At 38.1% G+C, this 20,436-nt stretch overlaps 2 protein-coding genes and 2 pseudogenes across 2 annotated transcripts; all 4 read left to right on the forward strand.

The window, feature by feature from the left end:
- Nucleotides 1-4,181: 4,181 nt before the first annotated feature.
- On the forward strand, nucleotides 4,182-5,128 carry LOC129629028 (olfactory receptor 5I1-like; annotated as a pseudogene).
- Nucleotides 5,129-8,271: 3,143 nt separating this feature from the next.
- LOC129627921 (histone H2B type 1-K-like) lies at nucleotides 8,272-9,252 on the forward strand. The gene is made up of 2 exons (XM_055547363.1): nucleotides 8,272-8,633; nucleotides 9,189-9,252. The coding sequence occupies exons 1-2, from the start codon at nucleotides 8,272-8,274 to the stop codon at nucleotides 9,250-9,252; spliced, it is 426 nt and encodes a 141-aa protein (XP_055403338.1).
- Nucleotides 9,253-9,387: 135 nt separating this feature from the next.
- On the forward strand, nucleotides 9,388-10,591 carry LOC129628494 (olfactory receptor 5W2-like; annotated as a pseudogene).
- An 8,321-nt stretch (nucleotides 10,592-18,912) lies between these two features.
- On the forward strand, nucleotides 18,913-19,845 carry LOC129628495 (olfactory receptor 5W2-like). Its single transcript, XM_055547926.1, has one exon. The coding sequence runs from the start codon at nucleotides 18,916-18,918 to the stop codon at nucleotides 19,843-19,845; it is 930 nt and encodes a 309-aa protein (XP_055403901.1). The 5' UTR covers nucleotides 18,913-18,915.
- The last annotated feature ends 591 nt before the right edge of the window (nucleotides 19,846-20,436 follow it).

Genomic DNA, 20,436 nt, shown 5'->3' on the forward strand with positions numbered 1-20,436 from the left:
CTGGGACTTTCCTGGTGGTCCAGTGGTTAAGAGTCCACCTGCCCCTGCAGAGGACATGGGGTCAATCCCTGGTCTAGAAAGATAAACACAAGCCACAGGCCATCTAAGCCATGCACTGCAACTGTTGAGCCTGTGATATTAGAGCCCAAGTTCTAGAGCCCATGGTCTGCAACAGAAAGTACCCCCACACTCTGCAACTGCAGAAAGGCCATCCACAGCAAGGAAGACCCTGCACAGCCAAAAGTAAATAGATAGGTCGATAGATAATTTTTAAAAATAAAGTCCTTTCATCTTTTCAGAAAGCACCTACTGATAAGAGGTTCTATAGTAGCCTCCACTGGACTCACCCTTCAGTGAAACAAAAAATATTACATTTCAGTGCTGAGGATATCAAGTAACATTTTTAGGAACTTCCATGTGGTTTTTGAAATAATTTAAATGAGAGCTACATTTTAAAATATATGAACTATTTAAAGAACCTCTAGGGCTTCCCTGGTGCCTCAGAGGTTAAAGCGTCTGCCTCCAGTGTGGGATACCTGGGTTCGATCCCTGGGTCTGGAAGATCTCCTGGAGAAGGAAATGGTAACCTACTCCAGTATTCTTGCCTGGAGAATCCCATGGACGGAGAAGCTTGGTAGGCTACAGTCCACAGGGTCGCAAAGAGTCGGACATGACTGAGCAACTTCACTTTCCACTACAATATTAGAGTGCAGGACTCTAGTGGGATTTCAAGTGTCAGAAAAGAAAACCCACAATATTACTGAGAGTAAAAATTGCCTCTTCAAACTAACACTAACAGAATTGCTATTCTAATTATGCAGTTGTTTCAAAATAATAATTCACAATAACCTACTAATTATTCCCTAGGAATCTCTTGGAAATGAACATGTTTGGAGTCTTCAGTTATTAGGTCCTTAATGACTTTAGAGTGTATATAAAAGTCCTTGGTCCTATTGGTGAAATTATTCATCTGGGTAATAGGAAAATGTCTCCTTCTTTGGTAAGTAGCTTCTGTGTTTACCAGACTGGCTTTAGTGATGCAAAAATAGACTTTTATGGATCTGAGACCACTGACATGTGTCAAAATAGTTACAAAGTCATATGTATTAGCATATTACCCACAAATAGATCTCCCTGTGTCATTCTTCTATAGTTTCTACAGGGATCTGAGACACTCACCTTGTTTAAATAAACTTTGTTGTTAACAGAAATAAGCTGGAACATGATTGGCTACCTGATAGTTTCAATTAATTTATTTTCTGTCCTAACATTGTTTTGCTATATACTTATGAAAAATTTAGTGAATCACTTCAGTTTGATTGAATCTTTTTCGTCATTCCCATTGAAAGCAAGAATCCAAGATTCACTCTCATCTCCAACTTTTCCCCTCATGCTTCTCTACATTCACGTTTCTCTACATGGATGGTGGTGGTGGTGGTAGAGGTGATTTAGTTACTAAGTCCTGTCGACTCTTTGCAACTTCATGGACTTTAGCCCCTCCAGGCTCCTCTGTCCATCGGATTTCCCAGGTAAGAATACTAGAATGGGTTGCCATTTCTTTCACCAAGGAATCTTCTCGACCAGGGATCAAGCCCAGGTCTCCTGAATTGTAGGCAATCTCCTGCATTGAAAGCAGATTCTTTAAGGCTTGAGGCACAGGGAAACTCTTCTTAGTCTATTCGAAGGATGCTTGCTGTGAGTCCCCAAGAGTAATTGTCTGTTTTTAGTAAATAATTGAGTCATTCTGCCCTGCCTTCAGCAAGTCCACACCACAGCCTGTCTCATGGAGGCCACAGTATTAATTCTCTAACCACCTTCATGGTTATCCTCATGAGATTTGACTTCACACATACCTGAATTTGAATTATACCTGTCAACTACTTGCGGAGTGACTTGGAACATTAAGCTTCAATATTCCCATGCAACATACGGAATCAATAATGAGAATCTAGCTTACCAATCTGTCTTGAATCTTACACCCAATCTGTCCTGAAGTTTTGGAGGTGGGAGCCTGGGCGCCAATCCTATTTTCATCATGTCTTAGCTCTCCAGCTCTCTGTGCTTTAGCTCCCTCAACTATAAGAGAAAGATAACAATGATAGCAACTAACTGAAATTTTGTTAGTATATTTCTGTGTGACAATTAAATAAATTATATGTAAAGTTTTTAGAATATTGTATTTCACATCACAATCATTATATAAATGATAACTATTATTTAAAAAATCTAGTGACATAGTTCTAATTATTAGCTAGGGGTAAGCAAGAGCAGTGAGGTTATTTCTGTTGTTGTTTAGTCGTTAAGCCATGTCCAACTCTTTGTGACCCCATGGACTGTAGCCCTTCAGGCCTCTCTGTCCATGAGATTCTCCAGGCAAGGATACTGGAGTGGGTTCCCATTTCCTTCTCTAGAAGATCTTCCCAGATCAGGGATTGAACCTACATCTCCTGCATTGGCAAATGGATTATTTACTGCTGAGCTGAGAGCAGTGGAATAATTGAAACTAATCTTCACTCTTTACCTATTATGTGCCGGTTTATCTAAAGTGAGACAGCAAGAAAGTATAGATAGATAGTTTTCCTAATTTAACCTGGCAGAGAAACCATGTGAAATATTATTGTCATTATTATAGTAATATTTTACATATATATAATGTTATATACAATAATATACATATAATATATGTATTAAGTATAGCAGATTCTCTCTCGATATATATATATATATATATATATATATATATATATATATACACACACACACACACACACACATAATCGTGCAAGGTCATACAGTCCATGTGGCTAATATGAGATACTAACCAAATGCTTATTAACTCTAAATGTAGGTCTTATCATTTCTGAACACTCTGATTACTTTGAAAACAGGCAAAATAAGAATAAATTAACTACTGTCCTAACAAGGTACTGCATCTCATTCTCACTCTTTGAGGTAATAACATAAGACAGCATCCTAACCCTTCTAATTCTCTTAGATTTTTCTGTGCCTATCTTATAGCACACTTTTAGTGAGTAGATGATATTACAACAATGTAGTTCTTAGCCCTGTAGTGGTCTCAATAATTTTATATAAGTGAGAGAATGACCCCAACCATTTGTTCTAGCAGGCTGTGGCAGTAGTAACAAAGCCCACTGGAGGTTTCACTTGCTTGTTTTATAGATTTCCAAGTCATCCCTCAAGGTTACAATAAAACATCTTATATTTCAAAGTCAGGTTCAAATTCTCCTTACTTCCAGAAAAATTCTGAGATTACAGAAACAGAAACTGACAAAATTCTTAGACTCAACATCCTGAATTATACTAGGATAAAAATTAAAGGCAGCTATTTGTGTTTGCTCACAAATATAATTAGTGAGGAGGCTACATAGAGTGATTTTTAAAGATGAAAAGTTAACTTACTAATTTTTTGCCCACTTCACTCAGTCATCTAATATTTATGCTGTACTTACTAGAAGCCAAGAATGATAAAGAATGACAAAGAAAAAAGCAGTTAATTATTTTAATTTCCTTGACTTAGTATCTTGACAGGATTTAAGGAATTGCCTTAAACTCATCCCTGTCTAAAACACACTGTTAGCTGATGTTTACTGACATTTGCTTTCATTTCACTAAAATCACTTTTGCTTTCATTATTATTCTTTAAATAGATGAAGTATAGCTCATTGCACCATTCTATTTACAGTCAAGAGTACAACACACTACTATCAAATACTGGGCAGAAGGACTACATTGTTCTAGAGTTATCGTTACAACATGTACTCAAGTTAACATTTTTTTAATAACAGATGTATTTTTCCTCTTATCATCATTTCATTTATTACTTCATTATTCATTTAATCCTCTGTACTAGCTATAGTACTATACTTGAGAATTAAAAAAAGTAAGAAATATGAGATTTTTCTGCACATGTCTGTCCAGTGGAAGAACTACCTATTAATCAAACAAATAAAATTATCAACCATGATATAAAGCTACTAAATTCTGAAACATGTTTCTCAGAATTTATATTTGGAAGGAGATTTGGTCTGGGACTCTTGACTTGATTGCTTGTTTGTTGAAGCAATAAAATAACCTTATAATTATATCTATTTTTTTTCTCTTTCCATCAACATAGGATCTTAGGATGTTAGAATTCTCGTAAGAAGAAAACAACACAGAATATGGACTTTTTAGATGGAAACTATACCTTGGTGACTGAGTTTATTCTGTTAGCATTTCCAACTCGCCCTGAACTGCAGATTGTCCTATTTCTCCTGTTTCTGACTTTGTACTCTATGATTTTAATGGGGAACATCAGGTTGATGATGTTAATCAGGGTTGATCTGCACCTTCAAACCCCCATGTACTTTTTCCTTAGTAACCTATCCTTTGTAGACCTTTGCTATTCTTCAGTCATCATTCCCAAAATGCTTGTCAACTTCCTCTCTCAGAACAAGTCCATTTCCTATCATGGCTGTGCCCTGCAGTTCTATTTCTTCTGTACTTTCGCAGATACCAAATCCATTATCTTGGCTGCCATGGCGTATGACCGCTATGTCGCCATCTGTAACCCTTTACTGTACACGGCTGTGATGTCTCGGGGCATCTGCATATGGTTGATCGTCTTGTCATACTTTGGAGGCAATATGAGTTCCCTGGTGCACACACATCCTTTGCATTTATTCTGAAATACTGTGATAAAAATGTCATTAATCATTTTTTCTGTGACCTCCCTCCCTTGCTTAAGTTATCTTGCACAGACACATCACTTAATGAGTGGCTTCTCTCCACATATGGCAGCTCAGTGGAAATTATCTGCTTCATTGTCATCATCATCTCCTACTTTTACATTCTCCTCTCAGTCTTAAAGATCCATTCTTCCAGCGGGAGGAATAAGACCTTCTCTATGTGTGCTTCTCACCTGACATCCGTGGCCATCTACCAGGGAACTCTGCTCTTCATTTACTCACGACCCAGCTACCTGTATTCTCCCAACACTGATCAAATCATCTCAGTGTTCTACACCATCATCATTCCAGTGCTGAATCCCTTGATTTATAGTTTGAGAAACAAAGACGTAAAATACACTGCTAAAAAAGTCTTAAAACCAAAGATAAATTCCTCCTGAGATATAAGGCTCCAGGATTCATCTAAATCCCTGATTACAAACTCTATTTGGATGTATGCTCAGTCGTGTCCAGCTCTTTGCGACCCCATGGACTATAGCCCGCCAGGCTCTTCTGTCCTTGGAATTATCCCGAAAAGAATACTGGAGTGGGTTGCCATTTCCTCCTCCAGGGAATCTTTCCCATGCAGGGATGGAACCTGTATCTCTTGCTTATCCTGCATTGACAAGCAGGTTCTTTACCCTTTCAATGCCTGGGACAAACTGTAGCTAAGAGCCTGCAACAACCTTGCCAGCGTATACACAATTTCTCACACAAACATTTTATCAAACACTTGTTTTCAAAGAGCCAAACACATTTCATAGCCCCAAGATAAAGGAAACATTTAAAAGTTTCAAAATTGCTGCAAAGTAATAGTTGAATAGTTTTCCAACTATTCAGTTCAGTTCAGTCACTCACTCATGTCTGACTCTTTGCAACCCCATGGACTGCAGCACGCCAGGCTTCCCTGTCCATCACCACTCCCGGAGCTTCTTCAAACCCATGTCCATCAAGTTGGTGATGCCATCCAACCATGTCATCCTCTGTCATCTCCTTCTCCTCTCGCCTTCAATCTTTCCCAGCTGCAGGGTCTTTTCCAATGAGTCAGTTCTCCATGTCAGGTGACCAAAGTATTGGAGCTTCAGCTTCAGCATCAGTCCTTCCAATGAATATTCCTTTTTTATTGACTGGTTTGATATTCTTGCAGGCCAAAGGACTCTCAAGAGTCTTCTCCAACACGACAGTTCAAGCATCAATTCTTTGGCACTCAGCTTTCTTTATAGCCCAACTCTCACATCCACACATGACTGCTGGAAAAACCACAGCTTTGACTAGACAGAACTTTGTTGACAAAGTGATGTCTCTGCTTTTTAATATGCTATGTTTGTCATACCTTTTCTTCCAAGGAGCAAGCGTCTTTTAATTTCATGGCTGCAGTCACCATCTTCAGTGATTTTGGAGCTCAAGAAAATAAAGTCTGTCACTCCCAACCATAAGGAGCTGGGAGTTAATTCTAGAACAGATTGTATTAGGTTGTCTTAAAAGATATAGAAAGAACCTCAGACATTGTGTCTGTGTTTATTTTCATGTGTAGAATATCTCATTAAGATTTCATTTATGAAATTACTGGATTAGGGAGGAAGCCAGATTCCTTTGGTTTCTGTGCTAGCTCTTGTACCCAACTAGTTAATTGCACTTTGATCAAGTTACTTAATTTTTCTGTCTCAATTGTCTCTCCTGTAAAATGAGGAGAGTATAGTACCTACATCAGTGACTGTTGCATGTTGGACTAAATGCTGAGAATCATGCTTGAATCATTTTAACCACTTGATAGATCTTAAATACACATATTTCTTTAATCGATTAAAATACATATAGTGCAACAAGATGGTGTGAGGCAGGGATGCTAGGAAAGCAATAATACAAAATCAAATACCTTTTCTCAAGTGTTGTCCAATAACAAGTCAAGAACCTTCTCTACCCAATCTAATTCAAATTAATTTGAAAACTTTTTCTAAGTGGCATCTTGCACACTAAAGGTTAATTACAAGCCAAGTATTTGTTTTCCTCCATATCTTTTATGTTTATGTGTGTAAGTATTACTGAAAGTATGGAACATCCTTCTCTGATATCTCAGAAACACAATGAGCTACTGAGTGTATAACCTGTGTCTTCAATGGCCGGTCAACTGACGTGACATTGGGAAGCACCACAGAGAACATTCACTTGAAGCCTGGACATAAAAGGACACATATAATTGCAAAATATATTTCTATAACTTATGTTTTTGCTGTTTATTATTATTTTCATCATCATTATTTATTATATCATTATTTAATTGCCATTTATATATCTATTGGTGAGGTATCTGTTCAAATCATGTCCCTATTTTTAATTGGGTTGTGTTTTTATTATTTATAAACATTTTTGTATACTCTAGCTACAAATTCTTTGTTGCAAAAATGTTTTGCAAATATTTTCTTCACTTCATCTATAAATCTAACATCTATATTACATAATAATGCATAGCATTACATAATAATACAAAACATGTACACATCACTTCATAAAATTATGTAACAGGAATAATTAATAATCAACAAAATACTTCCCCCCCTGCTTATATTCTATTCATACTGCTTCAGCTTTTGTTTGCTATATAAACACTATCTCAAAATGGCACAGGTTAAATAACTGGGCTGTATTCTGTTACTCTTCATGTTGACCATGGTCAGATGATATTGAACCATACAGCATCCCATGGACAGAGGAGCCTGGTGGTCTACAGTCCAGGGGGTCGCTAAAGTCCCAAACATGACTTAGTGACTAAACAACAACAACCAAGTATAAACATTAGTTTGAAGGTTCTTGTTGCTTTATTTCAGAAGTAGTTGAGGTTCCATCTTACAAATAACAACCTGTGAAAAATTGAACTTCATGTGAACAATATGTCATATTCTTTAGGTCTAAAAAATATACACATCACTCACATTCCAATTTTCACATATTATCCAAGACACACACATGCAAACATGTGACACACATATAAATGCATGCAAACACAATGGAGATGAGTCTATATATTTCAGAAACAATTGAAAGTGAAAGTCACTCAGTCATGTCTGACTCTTTGTGACCCCATGAACTATACAATCCATGGAATTCTCCAGACTAGAATACTGGAGTGGGTAGCTATTTTCTTCTCCAAGAGCTTATTCCCAACCCAGGGATCAAACCCAGGTCTCCCACATTGCAGGCAGATTCTTTAACATCTGAGCCACCAGGGAAGCACAAGAATATTGGAGTGGGTAGCCTACCCATTCTCCAGGGAATCTTCCTGGCACAGGAATTGAACTGGGGTCTCCTGTATTGCAGGTTTATTCTTTACCAGCTGAGCTACAGGGTAGCTCAAGAGATAAAAATATATGTGTTACATAAGTTTGTAGAAATGTTTCCTTCAATGAGCAAAGAGATTATTTCTTTGGCACCAGACAATTCCCACAAATAGGTAATTAATATTATGACAAAACAAAAATACACATCTAGAGAACTGCTCATTAATACTTACTTAATGTCTGTGTTGTCGGGTGTTGTCATTATAGACATGCCTGAACCAGCTAAGTCTGCTCCTGCCCCTAAAAAGGGCTCTAAAAAAGCTGTGACTAAGGCCCAGAAGAAGGACAGTAAGAAGCGCAAGTGCAGCCTCAAGGAGAGCTACTCCGTGTACGTGTACAAGGTGCTGAAGCAAGTCCATCCGGACACCGGCATCTCGTCCAAGGCCATGGGAATCATGAAATCCTTCGTCAACGACATTTTCGAGTGCATTGCTGGTGAGGCATCATGCCTGGCACATTACAACAAGTGCTCGACTATCACATCCAGGGAGATCCAGGCCGCCGTGAGCTTGCTGCTACCTGGGGAGCTGGCCAAGCACACCGTGCCCGAGGGCACTAAGGCTGTCACCAAGTATACCAGCTCCAAGTAAATATAATATGCCTAGCCACTGTTAATGGAGAAGGCAATGGCACCCCACTCCAGTACTCTTGCCTGGAAAATCCCGTGGACAGAGGGCCTGGTGGGCTGTAGTCCATGGGGTCGCTAAGAGTCGAACACGACTGAGTGACTTCACTTTCACTAATGTCTCACCAAATACTGAACATAACATAAACCAAAACCAGAAACATAATTATTTTATTTTGATCAATCCATGATGTGCTCATTATTTCTGGAACTGATACAGACACTCTTAAAACATTGATGGTTTTGAGAAATATTAAAACTGTTATCTTGTTTTGTATCCACATGAATATTCACAGAAAATGCTTAATCCTGACTCTTACAGCCTGGTATCTCTAACATTAGAGTCTCATCCCCATTATTTTGAAGAGGAAAAGACAGGTAAATTTATCAAATGCATTCTCTGAAGTAAAGAAAGGAAGGCTCAGAGACAAGCTTGTAGAAAGTAATATGCCTCAAACAGGACATTGAGATTTGGTTCAGTTTCTCAACTTCTTATCCCAGGTATTTGTTGTTAATGAATAATAATAGCTGTGCCTCTTTAAAGAGTGGGTGCATGAATGGATAATTTTCTGAATATGAAGACAATTGTGTATAGAAATGTGTTCTATTTTATGATATACTGCAGATGTGCAGAAGTTTTACACATCCATATGTCCTTTTCCTGAACATTTTCTAAAAGTTTAGACTAGAAAAAAGAAGAATGGATGAAGGGAATTGCTCCTCTGTGACTGAATTCATTTTCTTGGGAATTAGTGTTAACACTGAGGACAAAGTGACAATATTTACCATGGTTCTAATTGTTTATCTCACTGGCCAGTTGGCAAATCTTGGGATGATATTCCTGATTAAGATGGATCCCCAGCTGAACACACCCATGTACTTTTTCCTCGGTCACCTCTCCTTCTGTGTCCACTGCAGTTGACCCCAAGATGCTCTTGGACCTATTTGCCAAGAACAAATTAATCCCTTTCTGTGGCTGTGCTCTGCAATTCTTGGTCTTCTGTATCTTTGCCGATTCTGAGTGTCTCCTGCTGGCAGTGATGGCCTATGACTGGTACAAGGCCATCAGCAGCCCCTTGCTCTATGCAGTCAGTATGTCCAGCAGGGTGTGCTCCCTGCTCGTGGCTGGGGTTTACCTGGTGGGGATGGCAGATGCTCTGATACACACGACATTAGCATTCTGCTTATGCTTCTGTGAGTCAAATGAGATTAACCACTTTTTTGTGATGTTCCTCCTCTCCTGTTGATATCTTGCTCAGACACACAGATCAATGAGTTAGTGATATTCATGATTTTTGGCTTCATTGAACTGAGTACCATTTCAGGAGTCCTTGTCTCTTATTGTTATATTATCTTATCAGTCTTGAAGATTCACTCCACTGACGGGAGATTCAAATTTTCTCTACCTGCACCTCCCACCTAACTGCTGTGGCAATTTTCCAGGGAACTCTGCTCTTCATGAATTTCCGACCAAGTTCTTCCTACTCTCTCAGATCAGATCAGATCAGATCAGTCGCTCAGTCGTGTCTGACTCTTTGCAACCCCATGAATCGCAGCACGCCAGGCCTCCCTGTCCATCACCAACTCCCGGAATTCACTGAGACTCACATCCATCGAGTCAGTGATACCATCCAGCCATCTCATCCTCTGTCGTCCCCTTCTCCTCTTGCCCCCCAATCCCTCCCAGCATCAGAGTCTTTTCCAATGAGTCAACTCTTCTCATGAGGTGGCCAAAGTACTGGAGTTTCAGCTTTAGCATCATTCCTTCCTACTCTCTAGATCAAGACAAAATGAACTTGCTGTTTTACACCCTTGTGATTCCCTTGTTAAACCCTCTGATTTACAGTCTACAAAACAAGGCTGTGAAAGTGGCCCCAGAAAAATTGAAAAATAAATGGCTTTAAATATTTATGTTAGGCGTATGTGAATAAACATGCCTATAGTGACAGATGATTTATTAAAATTATATGGTAGAATACATGACAAACATAATTTTTCACTTTCTTAAAGTAGTATTACACTAAATCTCAATCTTAAATCTATTACTGTTGCTCTCACATGTGATGCTTAATTATCTTTCCAGAATTTGTACATGGCATTTAGTTTAAATGAAAACATTTCTGACATTTCCATTATGCTAATTTTTGTTTAGTTTTTATTCAAATATCGTTTCAATTATTCTGAGACTTATTGTGCATTTATTCAGTGATCTTTGAGCATGTAGATTCTTTTTTTTAATATAAATTTATTTATTATAATTGGAGGCTAAGTACTTTACAATATTGTATTGGTTTATTATAGCGCATCTTGCATTTTGCTGCTGCTGCTGCTAAGTCGCTTCAGTCGTGTCCTACTCTGTGAGACTACATGGACTGCAGCCTACCAGGCTCCCCCATTCCTGGGATTCTCCAGGCAAGAACACTGGAGTGGGTTGCCATTTCCTTCCCCAATGCAGGAAAGTGAAAAGTGAAAGTGAAGTTGCTCAGTCACGCCCAACTCGTAGCGACCCCATGGACTGCAGCCCACCAGGCTCCTTTGTCCATGGGATTTTCCAGGCAAGAGTACTGGAGTGGGTTGCCATTGCCTTCTCCGATCTTGCAGTTTAAATAATACTAAATATAAGCTAAAACAAATAACAAATTAACTAAATGGTCAAGTAACTCATGAAGCAGGGCAAAGACTAATAGACTTTTGCCAAAAAAATGCACTGGTCATAACAAACACCGTCTTCCAACAACTTAAGAGAAGACTCTATATGTGGACATCACCAGATGGTCAACACCAAAATCAGATTGATTATATTCTTTGCAGCCAAAGATGGAGAAGCTCTATACACTCAGCAAAAACAAGACCAGGAGCTCACTGTGGCTCAGACCATGAGCTCCAGTGGATGTTGGCAATTTGATCTCTGGTTCCTATGCCTTTTCTAAAACCAGCTTGAACATCAGGAAGTTCATGGTTCACATATTGCTGAAGCCTGGCTTGGAGAATTTTGAGCATTACTTTACTAGCATGTGAGATGATTGCAATCGTGCAGTAGTTTGAGCATTCTTTGGCATTGCCTTTCTTTGGGATTGAAATGAAAACATTAGTGCAGCACTTTCACAGCATCATCTTTCAGGGCTTGAAAGAGCTCAACTGGAATTCCATCACCTCCACTAGCTTTATTCGTAGTGATGCTTTCTAAGGCCCACTTGACTTCACATTCTAGGATGTCTGGCTCTAGATCAGTGATCACACCATCGTGATTATCTGGGTCGTGAAGATCTTTTTTGTACAGTTCTTCTGTGTATTCTTTTCACCTGTTCTTAATATTTTCTGCTTCTGTTAGGTCCATACCATTTCTGTCCTTTATCGTGCCCATCTTTGCATGAAATGTTCCCTTAGTATTTCTAATTTTCTTGAAGAGATCTCTAGTCTTTCCCATTCTGTTGTTTTCCTCTATTTCTTTGTATTGATCTCTGTAGAAGGCTTTCTTATTTCTTCTTGCTATTCTTTTATATCTTTCCTTTTCTCCTTTGCTTTTCACATCTAGTCTTTTCACAGCTATTTGTAAGGCCTCCCCAGACAGCCATTTTGCATTTCTTTTCCATGGGGATGGTCTTGATCCCTGTCTCCTGTACAATATCACACACCTCATTCCATAGTTCATCAGGCACTCTATCTATCAGATCTAGGCCCTTAAATTTATTTCTCACTTCCACTGTATAATCATAAGGGATTTGATTTAGGTCATACCTGAATGGTCTAGTGGTTTTCCCTACTTTCTTCAATTTCAGTCTGAATTTGGCAATAAGGAGTTCATGGTCTGAGCCACAGTCAGCTCCTGGTCTTGTTTTTGCTGACTGTATAGAGCTTCTCCATCTTTGGCTGCAAAGAATATAATCAATCTGATTTTGGTGTTGACCATCTGGTGATGTCCATGTATATAGAGTCTTCTCTTGTGTTGTTGATAGAGGGTGTTTGCTATGACCAGTGCATTTTCTTGGCAAAACTCTATTAGTGTTTGCCCTGCTTCATTCCGTATTCCAAGGCCAAATTTGCCTGTTACTCCAGGTGTTTCTTGACTTCCTACTTTTGCATTCCAGTCCCTATAATGAAAAGCTACCCCGCTTCTGAGGTTAGGGGTGGTGACGAGAGGAGTTACCATGAATCTGAGGTCAGGGCAGTGGCTGGGAGGAGCTACTCCATGCCAGGCGTGGTGGCCAGGAGAAGCAACCCAACACCCGAGGCCAGAGGCGGCAGCCAGGAGGACCAACCCCACGTCCAAGGAGCCGTGGCTGTGTGGGCATAGGAGGGCCTAGAAGAGCTACCCCACGTTGAAGGTCAGGAAGGGTGGCAGTGAGGAGATACCCCTTGTCCAAGGTAAGGAGTAGCGGCTGTGCTTTCCTGGAGTAGCCATGAAAAGATACCCCATGCCCAAGGTAAGAGACACCCAAGTAAGACAATAGATGTTGCAAGAGGGCATCAGAGGGCAGACACAATGAAACCATACTCACAGAAAACTAGTCAATCTAATCACACGAGGACCACAGCCTTGTCTAACTCAATGAAACTAAGCCATACCCGTGGGGCAACCCAAGATGAGCAAGTCATGGTGGAGAGATCTGACAGAATGTGGTCCACTGGAGAAGGGATTGGCAAACCACTTCAGTATTCTTGCCTTGAGAACCCCATGAACAGTATGAAAAGGCAAAATGATAGGATACTGAAAGAGGAACTGTGCAGGTCAGTAGGTGCCTAATATGCTACTGGAGATCAGTGGAGGAATAACTCCAGGAAGAATGAAGGGATGGAGCCAAAGCAAAAAGAATACCGAGCTGTGGATGTGACTGGTGATAGAAGCAAGATCCAATGCTGTAAAGAGCAATATTCCATAGGAACCTGGAATGTCAGGTCCATGATTTAAGGCAAATTGGAAGTGGTCAAACAAGTGATGGCAAGAGAGAATGTCGACATTGTAGGAATCAGTGAACTGAAATGGACAGGAATGGGTGAATTTAACTTAGATGACCATTATATCTACTACTGCGGGCAGGAATCCCTCAGAAGAAATGGATTTGCCATCATAGTCAACAAAAGAGTTTAAAATGCAGTACTTGGATGCAATCTCAAAAACGACAGAATGATCTCTCTTTGTTCCCAAGGCAAACCATTCAATATCACAGTAATCCAAGTCTATGCCCCAACCAGTAACACTGAAGAAGCTGAAGTTGAACGGTTCTATGAAGACCTACAAGACCTTTTAGAACTAACACCCCAAAAAGATGTATATTACAGCATCTAAAGACTGATGTGACCTACATATTAGTCCAAATAAATATGATACAAAAAAAAGAAAAAAAAATTAAGCCAATTAAATGGAAGTCAAAAATAGTATTGCAGCAGACAACATTTGATTAAAATAGACTTCCTCATCTGAAATTGGATAACTTAAAGAAGAACTGAGTGTTTTTTAGGAAATTCACAATTCAAATCTCAGTTGTGGCAATGGCATGGAGTTACGCTTCTATTCCATGAAAATTCTTGAAATTCCACAAAAATAGGGAACAGCATATCAAAAGACTCTGATGCATTCTAGGCTGTCTACTTCAGTCCTCATCACTAACTTTTCTTCTTCTTTCCATAACACGTCCCTCTTACACATCACCAATGACTGATGGAAAATATCTGTAATGTCTGTTGTTACTTCTCGTCTTTCATTTCTAATTTTATGGACTTGAGTCTTCTCTTTGCTTCTCTTGATGTGTCTGACTGAAGGTTTATCAACTTTATATTCTCAAAGAACCAGCTTTTAGTTTCACTGACCTTTGTTATTATTTTCTTTATGTTTTTCATTTATTTATGCTCTGATCTTTATGTTTTGGTTCCTTCTATTAACTTCAGGTTTTGTTTATTCTTTCTCTAGTTGCTTTAGGTGTAATGTAAGGTTGTTTATTTGTGATTTTTCTTGTTTCCTGAGGTAAGATTGTATTGCAATAAGCTTCCTTCTTAGAACTGTTTTTGCTGAGCACCTTAGGTTTTGGATTGTCTTGTTTTTGTTGTCATTTGTCTCTAAGTATTTTTCGATTTCCTCTTTGTTTTCTTCAGTGATATTGGTTGTTAAGTCACATATAGTTTAGCCTCCATATGTTTGTGTTTTTTACAGCTTTATCTTGTAATGGATTTCTCATATTGTCATTGGAAACAGATGCTTGTTATTATTTCAATTTTTAAAAATTTACCAAGTCTTGGTTTGTGATCCATGATATGATCTACTGTGGAAAATGTTCTGTGTTTACTTGAGATGAATGTGTATTCTGCTTCTTTCAGATGGAATGTCCTACAAATATCAAATCTATCTGTCTGTTGTGTCATTTAAGACTTGGTTTACTTATTAATTTTCTTCCATGGGTGATCCATCCATTGGTGCAATTTGAGTGTTAAAGCTCCCCACTATTGTTGTGTTACTGCTAATTTCCCCTTTTATAGATATTAGCACTTGCCTTATATATTGAAGTGTTCCTGTGATGGGTGCATATATATTTACAATTGCTATGTCTTCTTCATGGATTGGTCCTTTGGTCATTGTGTGTTGTCTTTCCTTGTTTCTTTTAACATTCTTTATTTTCAAGTCTATCTTGTCTGATATGAATATTGCTTTTCCAGCTTCCTTTGATTTTCATTTGCATGTGGAGTATCTTCTTATATCCCCTCATTTTCAGTCTGTATGTGTCTCTAGATCTGAAGTGAGTTTCCTTGTGTATATCTTCTTGATGAGACCTAATTTGTGTTGGGGTCATTTAATGGACTGGAACCTGGTGGTCCGGAGTTGATGATAAGAAAGTGAAAGAGAGAGCCAAAGGGAGGGGAAGAGAGAGAGAGAGAGAGAGAAAGAAAGAAGGAAATATATGGGGACCCAAGCTCTGATGGAGCAAAGGTGCTTTAATGATCTTCCTGTGATATATATAGGCTGTTGTACACGAAATTTCTTTGACAATGATAAAGATCAGAAAACCAAATGTATAGCAACCATTACCAAGGGAACAAGGGATTAATAATGGTCACAAGGTCAGGAGACAATCCATATCTCAAGAAAGAGGTTGAAACTAAGCAGTTTTGCCGTAAAGTGAATGTTTACTGAAGGAGATTCAAGCCTGTCTCATATCATGACCTCAGTCCTGGGAGCAGCTTGCTGCTCCACTGGTTTCTGACAATAGAAACTAAGGAACAGAGGATTTATGAGAAACAGCACGTAGGAATCCTCCTGTTAAACATTCCCTGAAAAATGTGTTCAATTTTTATTAGATTGCTTGTTGTCTTAATGTCTATGAGGACTGTTCATATACTTTGGCTACAAGTTCTTTGTCAGATATATAAGTAGATAGATAGTTTTCAAACATTTTCCCTCAATCTTTGAATATACATGCATTTATATATATATTCAAAAGCTTGCTCCTCTGATTTATTTTTGCACACTCTTCCACTAATCTCTTGCTACATAAACTGCATGTCAAAACTAGATAACTTGAGAAGGACCACTGACCAGGTGTGCTCAGTCATGTCTGACTCTTTGTGACCCCATGGATGTTAGCTTGCCAGGCTCCTCTACCCAAATTTCCCAGGCAAGAATACTGGAGTGGGTTGCCATTTTCTACTCCAGGGGTTCTTCCCGACCCAGGGATGGAACTCACATCTCCTGTTAGGCAGTCAGAATCTTTTCTGCTGAGCCGCCTTGGAAACCCTTGAATATACATGCATTTATATATATTCAAAAGCGTGTTTCTCTTATTTATTTTTGCACACTGTTCTAGTTGTCTCTTCCTACATAAACTGTATTTCAAAACTAAATAACTTAACAGAATGACCACTGACTCCTTATTTTGTTCTTTCTCGTGTTTACTGAGGTTGCATGAAATATTCCGTGGAAAGACTGGCTAGGTTGCAAGTACTTTAATAATTGACATTAGATGAGAATGTCTAGAAAGATGAACCCAAATTCTCCCCTTTCAGTTCATGTAATCTCAGAACGTGCCACAGTGCTTAATCAGATGGCTAGTTGTAACAGTAATTCATGGCTTTCACATACTGTCTTCTTCAAGACAAGACCCAGAAGTGACTTATAATATTTCCACTAATTTTGTTTGTCAAAATAGGTGAAGTATGGAAAAATTTCAAAGAAGGATAAATATGCAATATAGATGAACCTTGAATATGTTTCAATGAAGACAAGAAGGCTGATGAAAAGAATAACAACAACAAAAACAAACTAACAAAAAGCATGTTGCATATTTCTGTTTAAAAGGAGGCTGAGAATTGGAAAGCACAAAGAATCAGAAAGTAAATTAGTAGTTGCCAGGGCTCAGGGAGGAAGGAAGGGAAAGTGATAGCTAATAAATATGGATTTCTTATTGTAATAATGAAAATGTTGTGGAAGTAAATACTGGTGATAACCTAAAAACCTTAAAAATATAGTTAAAACAAAGAACTGTATACATTAGAAGGGTGAATGTAACCATGTACACATTACATTTCAGCAAAAAACAAAACATGAACCAAGTGTGGTAATATCCTTAAATGAGATGTGAAGGAGACTCTAAAACACTATGAACAAATCTAACAAAATGGAAATAATGGAGGGAGGATCTTTTTGAGTTTCAGTAGCTTTACTCTGTAACTAAAGAAGGACGAAACCATTTCAGGATAACTGTGAAGCACATCATACAAAAAAAATTTTGCTGTTTTCTTTTTACCGTAGATCAATTTGATGACAACAGGGAAGTATGAAAATGCAGCCTGTGCTAAGTGGCTCCTGAATTCTCAGGGGAAAATACAGAAGCAGAAGTATAATTCATGAAATGTTTGCATAAGATCAAAGCAGAGGGGCAGTAGCACAGGGATTTAAGCCCCAATGTACCTGGTAAAATAAGAGGCCATCTGCTTATTGTTCAGCTAGCCAAGACCTGCTCATCTCAGGTAGGTTTCCAGTTCCTGACTTAAAGAATATAGAAGAAAATATGTAACATTTTGAGGGAAAAAATTGTAAATGAACCATTTTGTGCCTGCCTACTCATGAAAATCTGAAATCAATGGCTAGAAATATTTCGATCTCAGAATCACAAGAATCTGAACTTGTTAATATCCAGAATGCAACTGTTTATTTTATTTTGCTTTTTCTTCACAGGAAATATTTACTCTTTTTATCATTGGAAAAATGTATACATGAATTTAAAGTATGTTTTACTTTATTAAAATAGAGTAGGTATCGCAGTAAAAATAAAAACATGTACAAATTCATCTCCATGTGAACCACATGCCATGTTTACTTAGGTCTGAGGGGGAAAAAAGTTCATTGCTTCCATTCTATTCTTATAAACGTTAACACATATACACATATACATATATAACAAAGAGGAAAGTCTATGCATTTTAGAAACATTATTGTTCCTCATCTTATTTCCACTTTAGTAACTAACAGGCCATTTAAAATCTAAAATGATGCAAATCAGACAATAAATTCTGTTGTTTTCACTTCCTTTTAGCTCTTTTTTTCCCACTCGTTAAAAGAGATTCACCTTTTGACAACTGCCACTCCACAAAGAGGTAATAAGCATTGCGGGGAAGCAAGAATAAATTTCTAGAAAATCAGGTCAATAATACTTAATTCATGTCCAAGCAAATACTGATCATAACATAAGCTAAAACAAGGAATATAACTATTTTTTATTACTAGTCATTGATATACTCACTGTTTCTGGAATTAAATCAAATTTTCTGAAACCAATCATGCTTTTTTGAGAAGCATAAAAATTGTTATCATTCTTTGTATCTAAGTGGCTATTGTCAGCCCTCATAAATGCTCAGTCTTATGTCTTACAGTCTGGTCTCTCTAACACTGTTGTCTCTTCTAGGTTTCTCTCAAGAGCTAAAGAGTTAAATTTCTCTAAATCTGATCCCTGGGATGAAGAAACTAACACCCAGAGAAGAGCTTATAGAAAGTAAAAAAAACCTCATGAATGACATCTAGATTTACATCCAATTTCTCAAAGGTCTTTCTCAGAGACTTTCTTATTATTGCAGAATAGAGAGCCATGCCTCTTTAAAAAGTGGGTGCATACTGAATAGTTTTCTAAGTATAAAAAGACATTTACAGGAAAAATATTCTGTCTTTTGACATTTTGTAGATGCTGAAAAGTGTCACACATGCAAGTATCATTTTCTTCAAAAGTTTACACAAGAACAAAGAAGAATGGACACAGGGAATTGCTCCTCCTTAACTGAATTCATTTTCTTGGGAATTACTGATAACACCAAGACCAAAGTGATTCTATTTACCATGTTTCTCCTTGTTTATCTCATTACTCTTCTGGCAAATCTTGGAATGATCACCCTGATTAGGATGGATCCCCAGCTGCACACACCCATGTACTTTTTCCTCAGCCACCTCTCCTTCTGTGACCTCAGCATTTCCACAGCAGTTGGCCCCAAGATGCTGGTGGATCTATTGGCTAAGAACAAATCAATTCCCTTCTATGGCTGTGCCCTGCAATTATTGGTGCTCTATACCTTTATAGATTGCGAGTGTCTCCTGCTGGCAGTGATGGCCTATGACCGGTACAAGGCCATCAGCAGCCCCTTGCTTTATGTGGTCAGCATGTCCAGCAGGGTGTGCTCCCTGCTCCTGGCTGGGGTTTATCTGGTGAGTATAGCAGAGACTTTGATACACATGATATTAGCATTCCAATTATGTTTCTGTGGGTCAAATGAGATTAATCACTTTTTTTGTGATGTTGCTCCTCTTCTATTGCTATCTTGCTCAGATACACAGGTCAATGAGTTACTGATATTTACTGCTTTTGGCTTCATTGAACTGAGTACAATTTCAGGAATTCTTGTCTCTTACTGTTATATTATCCTATCAGTCTTGAAGATCAACTCTGCCAAAGGGGGGTTCAAAGCTTTCTCTATGTGCATCTCTCACCTAACTTCTGTGGCAGTTTTCCAGGGAACAATGATTTTCATGTATTTCAGGTCGAGTTCTTCCTACTCGCTAGATGAAGAAAAAATGACCTCTTTGTTTTACACCTTTGTGATTCCCATGTTAAACCCTCTGATTTACAGCCTAAGGAATAAGGATGTGAAACAGACTCTGAAAAAATTGAAGGATAAATGGTTTTAAAAATTTATATTTTGTGTATGTGCACACACACACATCCATGCATATATGGTGATTGTTGATTTATTAAAATTAAATGGGAGGTTACATGAGAAACATAATTTCTATTTGAAGTATATTTCTATTTCCCCCACCTGTCATGCTTCTTTATATTTCCAGAATTTGTATGTGGTATTAGTTTCTGGGAAAAACGTTTCTGACTTTTTCAATATGTTAATTTTGTTCAGTTTTTAGTCAAGCACTATTTAAATTACACTAAGATATATAGTGCATTTTGTTCATTGATCTTTGAACTTTTCAGTTCTTTATGTACTACAATACATCTTGTAGCTTAAATACTACTAAATATAAGCTGGTTTTAATAATGTATTAACTAAACAGTCAAGTAATTCATAATAAGCCTGAAATTAATCATGAGATAACACATAGTGGTCTATTATTCAAAAGTAAAAAATATCTAAAACCAGTCTAAAGGAAAGGTATCTTTGGATATTCGGAAAAGGATTCAATTTGGGAGATGAAAAAATAGCAGGCAGAGGATCTGACAGTTACTCAGATCTTGAAGTGTACGAGTCCATGCCTATTAGAAGAAGT

The sequence above is a fragment of the Bubalus kerabau genome, chromosome 15 (assembly GCF_029407905.1).
Source record: "Bubalus kerabau isolate K-KA32 ecotype Philippines breed swamp buffalo chromosome 15, PCC_UOA_SB_1v2, whole genome shotgun sequence".
Lineage (NCBI taxonomy): Eukaryota > Metazoa > Chordata > Mammalia > Artiodactyla > Bovidae > Bubalus > Bubalus kerabau.

Excerpts from the sequence above, each read along its gene's own strand:
- LOC129627921 (XM_055547363.1), top strand. The coding sequence starts at position 8,272 with ATGCCTGAACCAGCTAAGTCTGCTCCTGCCCCTAAAAAGGGCTCTAAA. Across the intron at positions 8,634-9,188 it reads GGCACTAAGGCTGTCACCAA|GTATTTGTTGTTAATGAATA; the intron begins GTATACCAGCTC and ends TTCTTATCCCAG.
- LOC129628495 (XM_055547926.1), top strand. The coding sequence starts at position 18,916 with ATGGACACAGGGAATTGCTCCTCCTTAACTGAATTCATTTTCTTGGGA.